The sequence below is a fragment of the Colias philodice genome, chromosome 2 (assembly GCF_061535455.1).
Source record: "Colias philodice isolate Cphi_HAF_F1 chromosome 2, ilColPhil1 Martin Lab GWU primary, whole genome shotgun sequence".
Lineage (NCBI taxonomy): Eukaryota > Metazoa > Arthropoda > Insecta > Lepidoptera > Pieridae > Colias > Colias philodice.
In genome coordinates, this window is record NC_143087.1 from 5,557,783 (window position 1) to 5,569,864 (window position 12,082).

The following is a 12,082-nucleotide window of genomic DNA, read 5'->3' on the forward strand; positions in this document are numbered from 1 at the left end:
TTAGTTATGGTAGATATTATGTTTGGTATGCAAAGCCTAACTACCGATAAGGTCTAATTTTATGTAAAAAAAATATAAAACACAAATCATGAAAAATAAAAACACGTTGAAAACTTTATAGCTTTTTTAATGGACGGACATTAAACATAGGTAATTATTTTCTCTATCAAGGCACATAAAATAAACAACATAATTAGGTATATATAAAGAGCATTCCTAAAGACCTGAATCTGTAGTATGTAGCCCATATATGGAATGAATATTATATGCATTACAGCATTAAATCTATTTGAATAATAGATTTATTTACATATTTTGTGCAGTTCTATATGTAAATTTGTGCTATTAGTAAAGCAGTATTTTTTTTAATTTTTCGTGCCATTTTCAATCCACATACATAAGATGTCTTTTTCCTAATTTACTAACATTAAAACTTGATAGTTTGAGAATGTATGTATGTTAGTAGCTCTTTCATACAAAAACCACTGAGAACGAATTTTGGCAGTGATGTAGCTTAATATGTATCAGAGTAGTACATAGGTTTTTTATTATTGTTTTTAATAATTTTAAATGTACCACATACTACATAATCAATACAATATTTTTGTAAACTAGCACCAATACTTGGCACAAACATAGTTCATAATATATTTTTTATTTAAAAAACATGAAAAAATAAATTTAAAAATACATGTTCATTAATTACATTTATACAGGGTGTCCCACCGTTGGTATACTAAGCTCAAAGGAGGTTAAAGTTTTTCATACGCTGAGTACGTAAAAAATACTTATAAAATTCCAGACACATTTTTTTTCAAATAGATGAATTCTTAAAACTCTATGTGTAGACACCTAACAAGCAACCCGCCCAACTTTGCCATCCGCACGTAAGCTATCTTTTAAGATTATGTTTTCATTGATAAAATGCTCACATTAGCGAAGCGGTATATGCCGGCTGCGCGAAGTTAGAGAAGAAAACATAGATTTTAAGGAAAATTTTAGCAAAAAAATTTTGACGTAATTTTTTTGTTTGAGTATTTTTTATGTGATCAATGTATGAAAAACTACAAGTCCCTTCGCGCTAAGTATAGTGGGACACCCTGTATAATGCAAAGAGCAGACAGGCAGTACATAAGGCAGTACCTATTCATTTTTATTCCTTCTGATTAAATGCTTGATATGAAACATCATAAAATTTATCTTTGTTTTTATTAAAAAAATTATGAATATTAATATTATAATCAATAAAAAACTAACACACTAAGAACTATTGTGCATTTGACATATAAATCAGTAAATGGTTACATAATATTAATAATAATTATTAATAAATATGGACTTTTCCTATAACAATATTATTTTCTACTATGTATTACTTTGGACCCTTAGAAAAAGTTTTGATTACTTAACTAGCTGTCAAAAATCACTACATCAGACTAGAAATAAGTTAGAAAGACTTAAACCTTTCAACAAACAAGCCATTTTATGCTCAGAATATTTATATTATTGACACTTATTTTCAACAGCCCATTCAATGCCATTGCCTGGCAGTGGACTATTTATAAATGGGGAGATCCATGTAAGGTACCATTTAGATCCAAACACTTCAATAAGGTTCAATTTTAAGCCCTTATTATATGAAATTTCCTTAGAACTTGATTTTCTTTCAGGTGTCACCTTGCCTTTGATTAAATTGTTAAAATGGTAAAAAAACAGGAAACCAGTGAATACACCTACAATAAAATTTATTTCAACTAAAAATACATAAATACTCTCTTCCCCAAAATCTATGACAAAGGTTGCTAGTGGGAACACAAACTTTCCTATAATAAGGCCTTGATTCCATTTTAAAAATTTGCTTAAGAAAAATATATTGTAGTAAAAAGAATAAAACATTGCAACAAAAATATAGAAAGTAAAGCACATAAAGTATCTATGGTTATAATAACCGACACAACAGGCGAAGAATGTACAATGATGATCTCTTTTTAAGATACAAATATCACAAGTATCACAGTGCCAAGCTCGAGGTGGCCTTAAGCACTCACACACAGCACACATGGTCCAATCATCTTTGTTTTCCGAGTCCAAATGTTTACCTCTTATACTAGTATCAGTGAACATACCAAAAATCATATTTCCTAAAATATTCATTAATAAAAATGTTGCACATGTGTAATGTAAATAGTAAGGTATAGTCCACTCCTGTACTACGGTCGGTAACACTACACATAATTCAAAATATAAAAATGTTGGCACTAACACAAATATTATTGTCAGATATGTACCATGTTCAAGAAGTCGCTTCAGCTGTTTATTTTTGATAAATGTAAACTTTAAAAGCATTTTTGTTGTTGTTAAAAGTTTCTTCAAATTTTCTACCTTATGATTTTCTCGAAAATATCTCAATTCCACGCCTAGTTCTAACCACAGTTCTAACTCTCTGAAAGAAGTACATAACATTTATAATTTTATAATTTATTGTTTATTAATTCATTTTTGTATAGATGTACTGTTTCTATAAAGTTGTTATCATAATCGTTAATGTGGTTATGGATATGTTTTATAATATTTTAAATGAATGAATGAATTGTTAGGAACTTTCTAAAATTGTGTGAACAAAATTTAATTGTGTCAGAAAAAAATGTTTTATTGACATAAAAATTATATTACCTCTTACGTAGTTTAAAACTAGCATAACTTTGTAGTGTAGAGCTTGAGAAATTTTAAGTATTATTATAATTAACCTTTATATTGTATTTCAATTACGATATTTTGAATATTACGAATACTATTATGACTTTCCTTCACGAAGTATCAAGTAAATCGAGAAGTAAATTGACAAGTGACAACTGACAGATAACAATTGACATTTCAGAAGAGAAAGTCAGATAATTTTTTTGAGGCGAAGGCACAAGCAATTTTATCTCTACGTGATCTCTACCTTCCTTCCCAATTCCTTCCTTAAGCAGTTGCCATTAATGAAATTGAGTTTAAGTTGGATTATCAACTTTTAGATTTTCATTAGCTTCAGATTTACAAAAATTTTGCAATTTTTTTGACGTGACAACGTCTTAAATTAGGTTGCGACTGGGAGTCACTTATGAAAAAGTGTAACGCTCGGTAACGTAGCTCGGTAACGTTACGATGAGTCACCGAACGAGAGAGAGGCCCGCCGAATGCCTTGCGTCTCTCTCCCACTCAACTATGATCGAGAAAAAGACGTTGTCACGTAAAATCTTCGCCCGTAACCGACTTTACAGGCAACCATTTTTATTCAACAAAGGGATATTATGCGATATCTTTCTGTTATTCAGAGTTGCAAATTTCTTTAGCGCTGGCCCAGACCTGTGCTAAAGAAAATTAAAATACAAATAAGTCGCGCCCGCCGCCCGCAATAGTATTGCGGGTGCGACCTGTACCTATGAGCAGTAATCCCCTCCACATTTAATAATTTCTAAAATTCCATTTAAAAACGGTTCAGGTGTGATGACTACAAAAACACACACATACACTGCAAATTTTAATAAACATAGATCTCTTAAATCATCTCGCTAAGGTAACCTATTAAAAACTCGAATTTCTATTACCCGAATCTTAAAACCCCGAAAACGGTTGTTAGAACTTTTAAAAGACAGATGTAATGAATGACAAATTTTTAAAATTCCTTTTTTAATTTCCCAGATGAATCAATTTCCAGATGCACCAAAACCAGATTTTTAAAAAGTATTTTTTTGTTTCCCGTATTCTCATAATCCAGATATAGTTATACCAGATTCTCAAAATACTTTTTTTTGTTTCCCATCGTACCATTTTCCAAATAAACTATTGCCAAATTTTCATAATCTTTTTATTTGATTTCCATACAATCGTGATTATACCTTTACTATCGACTGAAAATAAACATTGTCAGTAAGTAAATTTATTGTTTTACTTGTCTATTACAGACCGGTTTTAGTGTCAAAGTCGACTCAGTAGGTTAGGTTTGAACTACGACCCCCACGCTAGAACTGACTCGCTATTGTTTTACTTACCTATTACAGAAAGGTTTAAGTATCAAATTCGACTCAGTAGGTTAGGTTAGGTTTGAACTGTGACCCCCCATGCACGAGCCGAGCGAGCGAAGCGAGCGTGCCGCGGCAGCGGCCGGCGAGTGCCAGAACCGACTCGCTATTGTTTTACTTGCCCATTACAGAACGGTTTAAGTGTCAAATTCGACTTAGTAGGTTAGGTTAGGTTTGAACTGTGACCCCCTACGCACGAGCCGAGCGAGCGAAGCGAGCGTGCCGCGGCAGCGGCCGGCGAGTGCCAGAACCGACTCGCTATTGTTTTACTTGCCCATTACAGAAAGGTTAAAGTGTTAAAATCTATTCAGAAGGTTAGGTTAGGTTCGTGCTGCGTCCCCCTGGAAGGATTACGTTTTGCTGGATATCGTTTATTTGAATTTCAAAAATCTGGATATTGTTTGTCTGGATATCAATTAACTGTATTTCAAAAATTTGTGTTTTAAAAATCTGGCTTTCGTGCATATGGATTACGGTCATCTGGATTTTGTTCATTTAGATTTCGTATGTCTGGAACTCATTCGTCTGGATTGTAAAACGTCGTACAAATAAAGAAGTGGGCAAATGAAATTCGGAGTTGCGATTATATGGCAAACAAAACTTCGAAATTTAAAAATTCGGGATTATGAAAAAATGTCCAAACGTTTTCTGGATTATGATATTCGGAATATTAAAATTCGAGATTAAGATAGGTAACCTCTCGCTAATCCAGGCAAATCAAGACAAATTCAAATAGGCAAAAATCATTAAAATTAATTCAGACTTTCTCATATTTACATATTATCGTAGGAACATCGTAGGCATAACTAGAAATCGGATGGACAACAATAAAACAAAAAATATAGAATCTTAATTTTTTATTCAACTAAAAAAATTGTAATCAACACAATTTTAGCGGATTGACTTTTTCAGAAGACAATAGCAAAATAAATAATAGAAAATTACATACAAATATCCTAAGATTCTCTTACACTTAATTATAAAATCTTCAAAAATATTTCTATGTATATAACGTTACATTATTCTTAACAGCAACACCGCCAATCTTATAAATATCACGATTCACGTGTTATATAAACATTTAGTAATTTCGTATTTGTGAACATGCAAAAATAAGAACAATAGAGGAGGGCAGTATACAACGCTAAAAGCGTCACTAATTTAGATTCAGCGCTTGTAGAATTTCTTGCTGGTATCTTTGGCCATGTCGACGAGGGTCTGCGCGGGTTTGAAGGGAGCGCCGTATAGGCCTTGATACTCTTCCATCTTCCTAACTAATTTGTCCGCGCCAAACTGGTCCACCCATCTAAAATAAATATTTCTTATATGAATGTTGAAGATACTAAAGCACATCAATTGATAAAGACTCGCTTATAAACATGTTCCTGAAATTTTAGTATTTGACCCCCTTTTTTACTGTTTGCGACCCTGTTATGTGAACGCATTTTATGGTCGGCTGGAATTTTTATGTAATTATCCTTTTTTAAAATAATATCAAAATGGGAATGAAATAAAGCAAAATACTTTTTGCGTGTAATTAATACCATACTACAATAAAATTATTGATATACCTGAAAGGTCCTCCAGTGAAAGGCGGGAACCCAAGACCGAAAACAGCACCGACATCACCCTCGAGCGGGCTGTGTAAGATTTTCTCCTCTAGCGACAGTACCGCTTCATTGACAAACCTGTAAAAAGTATAATTTAAAATTATGCATGTTAAAAAACAACGATAATAAGACTTCGCAATCGATTTTTGCGTAATGTAATGCAAAATTCATAAAAAAAAGAAATTATCAACAAAAAATGAATAGATTGCAACAGAAATCCAAAATAATTTCTTTTTTTTTATGAAAAAAAGGCATAATTTCCTCACCTAGAAACCATTCTCAGCTGCTGATCTTCGACGGTAGCAGCACCGCGTGGCTCGAGCGAATACTTTTCTTTCAAAAGCTGCACAGCATCCTGGTTCACGTCTTTGCTCTTGCTGCCCTTCTCGTAGATGTAGAACCCTTTGCCCGACTTCCTGCCCATGAAGCCGGATTTCACCAAGTCTTGCATGATGTTTAAGTCACCCCCGCTGATTCTGTCGCCGAACGCCTATAAAATATACATTACGTACGTAAGTTTCAGTGCATTAAAAAAAGTCAACTTACCTGTTTCTGATATGCGTAATTAATCAATAAAATTAATTTATATTAAATAAAAATAAACCGTAAAAAAATAGTTTCAAACAAATTGATCTATTGGCATAAAAAAAGACTTGATAAGTGCTTATTGTTTTATATACCTTTGCCAAATCAACAGCAATGTGAGCGCCAACATCGATTCCAACTTCGTCAGCCAAAGTAGCGGCACCCACTGGGAAACCAAACTCCTTGGTCATGTTGTCCAGAGCTTTCGGGTCGACACCTTCTTGCAATAGCCTGTGTAAATAAATAGTACGAGTTCATAAAGCCTTTGAAAGAAAGGAATTTGATCTTATCATCTCTTTCTTTTTAGGATTTTGTTTACCACACAGATGGGGCCGCAGGGAACAGCTAGTAATTTATAGTTTGCAAAAAAATGCCCATGAATCCACTGCACAGCCTTGTGTCCAGATGACGAATAATTTAGGCCACCAATTTTGGGAATTTCCGTGGACCACGCAGTAGAGTAGAATCAGGGAATAGCTAATAGCTCATAGTACAAAATAAATGCTATAAAAAAAGACGGATTGCACTCCGGGAGTGCCGGCAGAAGTGAAAACTTGATTATTATGTTTGATATTTTGGATCGGTATCCGTCTTACGCATGGAATATAAGGGCTAAAAAAAAAAAACATCCGTCTTACGCTTTTTCGATCAGGCCACGTGTCCTGATGCGAGTTTAAGATTTTATACCCAACGCCGCTAAAGAAGTTTTCACTTCAAATATATCAAATGGTCATAGAATCTCACCTAATAGCCTCGCTAAGCATGGTGGACAGGATCCTGGTGGTATAGAAGCCGGGTCCGTCTCCCACGGTGATCACCACCTTGCCCTGGCGCAGCCCCACTGCGACAGCGGAGGCTGCTGTATCATCACTGGTGCCCGGGTGACGGATGATCTCGAGCAATTGCATCTTGTCCACAGGCGAGAAGTAGTGCATACCTGTGTATAACGCGAATCATGTAAAAAGAACGCTGGATGAAAGTGATGGGGCGTGTTTTGGCATGTATCGAGTTTAGCACGAAAGTTATTTGCTTATTTTATTTTTGAAGTAGGCTCTCGAGTCGTGGCTTCGCAACTACATATTTGTTATTCTTATACCACCTCATAACACCAAATAGACCAATAAATCGCCAATGCGCAGCTTAACCGTCAGCGTTCTTTTTACATGACGCGACCTATATTATATAGTGAAATATCAATACCAAGAACCAAATGGGAGTTCAATTTTGACTCCACTTCTATGTAAAAGAGCTGCAACATGTTTCTTAAATTAAACTTTGCAAAAAACACACGTAAAAAATTTGTAAACAGGAAAAATATGACCGTTTCAAACCATTTTCAAGTTGAAGATTCAATCACATAAAAAAAATTACCAATAACTTTCTCAGGACGGCTGCTACCAGCTGCGATTTTCGTGATCGGAATAGCACTAGTATTGGTAGCCACAATGCAATGTTTCGGCACAACCGCCTCGATCTCCTTAATAACTTTGTGTTTGATATTAATGTCTTCAAACACAGCTTCAATCACGCAATCCGCATTCTTAAACTTGGAGTAATCCAATGTGGGTAATAGATTGGAGATGTATTTGTCCTTTTGCAGACTAAAAAATGGAAAAAAAAATAGATTTTAAGAACACTGTCAATGGACAGTCCGAATTAAAAATAATGTTTGACAAAAAATTTTTTGCAACACAAATACATACCTATATAAAAAGGACGATAAAATGATTTAAATTACTCACGCGCTAATCCTTTTGCGTTTAACAGCATTGGTAAGGCCAGTCTGTATTTGTCCCACGCCGCGATAAAGGCCAGCGTTAGTAGCGTCCTTCATCACTACATTGTATCCTTTGTCAATTGACACTTGGACTATACCAGCGCCCATCAAACCAGCTCCCAGAACACCAATCTAGAATGTGTAAGTTTTCATTTATACCTGATTGCATCATGGATTTTTTTAGACAGCAAAAAGCTTGATGAATTCAAGGGATGTATTCAGTTATCAATACAAAGAATTAACAAAAAATCATGAAAAAAATGGGTTATTCTATATTCTTGTCCGTTTTCTCCACATAATGCGTCTAAATTGGAGATTCTGGGCTATATAACATTTTTTAACCAAAAAGCAACTTATGACGATTTTGAAAATTAACTTACTGTCTTGACATCAACTTGTGACTTTCCAAATCTATTTTTCTTACACTCAGTCTGTCCACGGAAGAGGCCAATCAAGCCCTTGCTTTGAGGAGTCATGGCCAATTCACCGAAACCCTGTGCTTCAGCCTCAAAACCCGCAACGGGGCCTTTGTCTACTCCTACCCTGACTACTTCCAAAATCTGTAAATAGACAAATAGCAAGAGATGGGCATATTAGATTTTTTTTACAGGAAAATCTTATGCTTATATGTGTTTTTGTGTTAATTTAACACAAAACTACAAACCAGTTAATACTCTGACAGAGTAACATGTTCTGTATTATGAAATTTTAGCCAGAAACACATATTCATTTAAGTCTATCACAGTATTTTAGAACAAATTATAACTTACTTTCAAAGGTGCTGGGTAGAGACCCCGAGAAGCCTTCATGACTTGTTCTTTGGCCTTATTGAAAATAATGTTCTTCACAAAGTCCCACTGCATTACGGTACCAGTAATTTTGTCCATCAGACCCTTTTTCTTTTCAATCTTCATTTTTCCAGAAGCAATATCTTTAGCCACTTGGATTGCAACTTTTTCTAAATATTGCATTGTATTTTCTTGTGGCTGTCCAAGACCTGATTGTTAAGGAATTGCCATATAAAATATTGTATTATTAAAGCATAGATTTATAGGAATTATAAGTTTTAAGGTATCTTACCAGGTCCCAGCGGTGAAACAAGCAAGTCTACAATTCCCAATTTCTTAGCTTTATCAGCCTTTACTGTTTTTCCTGTTAAAGCGAGGTCCAAAGTGGTAGGAATTGAAGTTAATTTTGGCATCCTAAAAATACAAGAAATTAAGAATGATTTTTTTAATTCTTTCACCTTTGTTTTATGACAAATTCAATTCTCTTAAAAATATACAAATAATATATGTACTAGCTAGGAGGAAATAGCTTTCAAATAATATGCTACCTGTAAACAATTGTATATTACCTCTGAGTTCCACCACCACCAGGCAGTAAACCCAACATGACTTCAGGTAGGGCAAAACCAGTTTTCGAATCTTTAACTGCAATGCGGTAATGACAGGCAAGTGCTGTTTCTAAACCACCACCAAGGCAGCTTCCTTGTATAGCAGCTATGTAAGGTTTTCGGGACTTTTCCATTTGATGGAAAATTGAATGACCTAAATAAACAAAGTTGTTAAGTAATAGTAGTTTAAGAAGTTATACCATGATAACCCAACCCTAATTTCCTATAAGGGTAGAGCCTGCACACTAGGCCTATGAGAAAACTTCATTTTTATGAATCGGCAAATACTTTATTGTATTTATGTTAAACATCCATCCATTCTCAGAAACTTTCACATGATATTTATAGGATTGATACATCTAAGGTTGTTTTTCAATTGTGTTGTTAGTGCTATTTAAAAGATTAAATGTGTAGAGTTTATGGCTATGATCAATTATTTTGTGCATTATGTGGGTACTTGATAAACTTTATTTTAGAAAAAGGTGTTCAAGAGTATTATTCTGACAATTTCAATGATTATGGATTACTAGTACATTAAATATATTTTAACCTTTATATTATAAGTGTTTAATGTAACAAACAAACAACTCACCACTCTTGGCTAAAGCTACAACTTCATCTTTTGTTGTGCATTTTTCAATCATTCCAATGTCAGCGCCTGCTATGAAGCATCCCGGTTTACCCGATATTAATACAGCTGCCTCAATTGCTGGATTTGATTCTATTTCATTTACAATGTTCTTGACTTCGTCCATTACAGCTGTATTTAATGAATTTACCTAAATCACATATAATTATTAGTTATGGATGTATTCGGTCTGATGGCTGATGAAATAAGCTTAGTAAATATGTATCATGATAATTACAGAAAAAAAAGTATGTTTTAAATGTTCAAATAGGTAATCTAAAAAAGCTATGAATATAAATAAGCACATGCAGTTAAAAATGAATAATTGATGTGATATTTAAATTGCAGTTTATATAGGTAGGTTCTGGATGCACCTTAACATTGGGTGAGTCTATAGTTACGACATAAACCCCGTTAACTAATTTGCACTTGGTGTGGACGTTTGAAGTTGCGGCAGCCGCGAAGGTCCTGCTATGCAGTTCTGAAGCAATACAGAAATGATAATTAAAAGAAAACCTCATATTTCTAATGTTTTCTTATGCCGATATATGTTTCATAGATATAGTTTGCAAAAAGTTACAAAGTTACAAAAAACTTACCATTAAAAAGTTTAACATTGTTGCGATGTTTCAGGATTTTTAGTGCATTAAACATTTTACTGTTCGACATTTTGTAAAACTATTATATAAACAGAAGAATTAAAACACTAATTGCATTTAAATAATAACTTGATAATTTGGACCCAGACTTTGAACCTAAACTTTCTTAATAGGGGGAGAGGGCAGAGGAAGCGCGAGGAGAGGAAATCTAATTTTGACAGATTAATACGTAATTTGACAGTCAAGTGTCAAAGCTGTCATTGGGATATGGGAAATCTCAGAGCAGTGGGAAATGCTTTTAATAAAAGTTGCGTAATGAAAAAATTTGATCAAGAGAATTTGCCACGAAAAAAGTCCCACGGTAATGTGAATTGAAAACACTGAAAATATTTGACTGGTCCGCCATATTTTAGAAACAACCAGAAACAACCAAGAAACAACAAATACCTCCAGTTGCCACAAGAAGCTTACATCTTGCTTGAACCATATGTGCAGAAAATGCAGAAAATGTGGGATCTGACGAAACGAAGGATTTTATTGAAAAACTTAAATAAATATGTACAAATAAATTACACTTCGCACAAACCATTATAGGTCTACCAGAATCTGATGGCATATTTATATTTACGAAATAAAAGATTTTCATATGGCAATTTTATTTGACAACTATCAAATTGGTTGTCAAATTATTTGTCTTCTTTGCAATTGATGAATAATTTTTAGGATTTTGTCTAAAAATCTTCGAAAATGTCGAAAAAGCCGCTGCGATCACAAGCAAGAGGTGTTGTTTATAATGTGTATAGAAATGAAGAAGGGTCAAACACATCACAATTTTCAATTTTGAAGATTTTATTGGTAAATTGGACTTACCCGTTTTGATACTAAAAATAAAAAATATTATAAGTCGGTAACTATAATATTGTTTGTTGATTACAATATAATTTTATGAAAATTTATTACAGGAGTTTCCAATACGGCTATTCGTCAAGTCCAAGCTGTCCAAGTCAATTTTATAATGTGTGTATCTTTAATACTTACGAAAATAAACATAGTTTTATTTTATTTTATAAAAAATTATTTATCTTGTTTTGATCTGCGTTATCATTACATCCATATTTTTACATGGCATAATGATAATGAATATACAAATATAGGTATGTGTAAATAATAATATGTATTACATAGATAAAATTAGTAATATGTATATTATACATGTAAGTATGTACCTACATAATATTAAGTGGATATCTCATTATTAAGTACAGTATTGTTCACTTATGTAATGTGACTAATGATGTTGAGGACAAAATAAAAAATAAGCAGTATCAAGATCGTTCAGTCCATTTTCCCTAGGGTTGCACACTCAAAATTTTGATTTCCCAATTTGCCATCAGATTCTGGTTTACCTATACCATCCACACTA

The 12,082-nt window shown here is 33.5% G+C and overlaps 2 protein-coding genes and 1 long non-coding RNA gene across 3 annotated transcripts in view; 1 reads left to right on the top strand and 2 right to left on the bottom strand.

Annotated features, from left to right (window-relative positions):
• LOC149490427 (uncharacterized) overlaps positions 1 to 12,082 on the top strand; it is a 129,939-nt gene that overhangs the window by 65,310 nt on the left and 52,547 nt on the right. The gene's annotated exons all lie outside the window — the stretch shown is intronic.
• On the bottom strand, positions 112 to 2,817 carry LOC149490434 (putative palmitoyltransferase ZDHHC24). The gene is made up of 2 exons (XM_089704452.1): positions 2,674 to 2,817; positions 112 to 2,443 (listed from the first exon to the last, which is right to left on the bottom strand). Exon 2 carries the CDS (start codon positions 2,344 to 2,346, stop codon positions 1,504 to 1,506), a length of 843 nt encoding a protein of 280 aa, XP_089560578.1. The 5' UTR covers positions 2,347 to 2,443; positions 2,674 to 2,817; the 3' UTR covers positions 112 to 1,503.
• Mtpalpha (monolysocardiolipin acyltransferase Mtpalpha) lies at positions 4,907 to 10,870 on the bottom strand. Its single transcript, XM_089704199.1, has 14 exons — positions 10,660 to 10,870; positions 10,435 to 10,541; positions 10,025 to 10,211; positions 9,394 to 9,586; positions 9,117 to 9,238; positions 8,807 to 9,033; positions 8,417 to 8,596; positions 8,002 to 8,168; positions 7,631 to 7,860; positions 7,004 to 7,196; positions 6,355 to 6,490; positions 5,941 to 6,164; positions 5,636 to 5,752; positions 4,907 to 5,370 (listed from the first exon to the last, which is right to left on the bottom strand). The coding sequence occupies exons 1-14, from the start codon at positions 10,727 to 10,729 to the stop codon at positions 5,232 to 5,234; spliced, it is 2,292 nt and encodes a 763-aa protein (XP_089560325.1). The 5' UTR covers positions 10,730 to 10,870; the 3' UTR covers positions 4,907 to 5,231.

Excerpts from the sequence above, each read along its gene's own strand:
- LOC149490434 (XM_089704452.1), bottom strand. The coding sequence starts at position 2,346 with ATGCTTTTAAAGTTTACATTTATCAAAAATAAACAGCTGAAGCGACTT.
- Mtpalpha (XM_089704199.1), bottom strand. The coding sequence starts at position 10,729 with ATGTCGAACAGTAAAATGTTTAATGCACTAAAAATCCTGAAACATCGC. Across the intron at positions 9,587-10,024 it reads TGTAGCTTTAGCCAAGAGTG|GTCATTCAATTTTCCATCAA; the intron begins GTGAGTTGTTTG and ends TTGTTTATTTAG. Across the intron at positions 5,371-5,635 it reads TTCACTGGAGGACCTTTCAG|ATGGGTGGACCAGTTTGGCG; the intron begins GTATATCAATAA and ends TATTTATTTTAG.